Source organism: Eurypyga helias, unplaced genomic scaffold, assembly GCF_000690775.1.
Source record: "Eurypyga helias isolate BGI_N326 unplaced genomic scaffold, ASM69077v1 scaffold22842, whole genome shotgun sequence".
Classification (NCBI taxonomy): domain Eukaryota; kingdom Metazoa; phylum Chordata; class Aves; order Eurypygiformes; family Eurypygidae; genus Eurypyga; species Eurypyga helias.
The window spans coordinates 1254-2500 of NW_010238158.1; the positions used below are offsets into that span (position 1 = coordinate 1254).

Consider the following 1247-nt stretch of genomic DNA (forward strand, 5'->3'; position numbering starts at 1 on the left):
CAGCCCTGCCGTGACCTTGGCTGGGGCAAGGGCCTGACAGAGAAACCCAGCAAGGCATGGAGGGAAGGGGATTGCTCGCAGTGGAGCTTCTCCTCCAACCGAGGTACCGAGACGTGCTTCTACGGTCCCCAAAATGGCTGAGAGATGCCTGGGACATCCGTGGAGCCAGGGTATTCTGCAGGGAAGGACTGAGCCACCCGGGCCCTGCAGAAACACCAGCTGCTGCCTTGGCTTTGGGTTTAAAAATAGCCCTCCCTGAACAGGGAGTATAAAGACACATCCTCTCCGGTGCAGCACTGCTCCTTCCCTGCCAGACACAATGCATCCCTCTGCATGGTCCCCTGAAAAACAAGAGCCCCTTCCTGCGTTTCCTGCTCTGCTCCAGCTGCTGGGGACCATGACCAGGTCTGGCTTGAGCACGGCGGCCGGCCAGACCCGCTCCTCGGGGCAGATCCTTGCGGTGAGCGGCACCCGTGTTATGGGACAAAACAAGGGGGCTCTGGGAAGGGCTGGGGATGCCGCAGGGATGCTGCCCCCCCACCACAGCCCCCTCCAGCTCACCTGATGAAGTAGCAGCAGAAGATGAGGCTGAGCACAAAGACAAAGATGCCGGTGCCAAAAATGACCATGTAGATGTTCAGCGGCAGGTCCTGGAACGTGATGGGAGGCATCGTGCAGGGTTTACTGGTATAAATCAGTCCCAGACTGCAGGAGCACCCTTTGGGAGGGAAAAGTCACCGTTTAGGGTGGAAGAAGGGGAAAAAGAGGTGAAGAAGATGCGCTGCGAGAGCAGAGAGAGTCCGGGCTGACTCCGTCCCCTCTGGAGTTTGCAAAGTGGGCAGAAACCAACACCCAGACACAGTCTCGTGGCCTGTGGATTGGAGATTTCCCAGGGAAGAGGGGCAGCCCCTCAGAGCAGCTCAGTGCGGCACAGGCAGCAGACACCGCTGCATTCCTACAGTCACAAACCCCTTCTCCAGCAGCACAAACCTACCCCAGGCATAATCCAGGCGCCTGGGAGGAAAGGAGACCCTGTGCTTCCACCTCTGGAGAAATACACGGAGGGTGGAAGGGGATTCAGGGAAGGACAGAGCAAAAAAAAAAAAGAGCTGGAAAAACAAGAACAGTTGGCGTCTGTCATTGCTCTGTGTCAGCCAGAAAGAGCAAGCGGCTGGTTGTCCTTGGCGCTGGGAGAAGCGCCGGGGCTGTGCAGGAGCACGTTCAGCAACTGAATCCCCTTTCCCAGC

General features: G+C 58.1%; 1 protein-coding gene across 1 annotated transcript in view; it reads right to left on the reverse strand.

The window, feature by feature from the left end:
• RNF122 (ring finger protein 122) overlaps window positions 1-671 on the reverse strand; it is a 1894-nt gene extending 1223 nt beyond the window's left edge. The window contains exon 1 of the mRNA XM_010147764.1: window positions 562-671. Within this exon, the coding sequence (XP_010146066.1) occupies window positions 562-671 (110 nt within the window). The remainder of the gene's footprint in view (window positions 1-561) is intronic.
• Between the last annotated feature and the right edge of the window lie 576 nt (window positions 672-1247).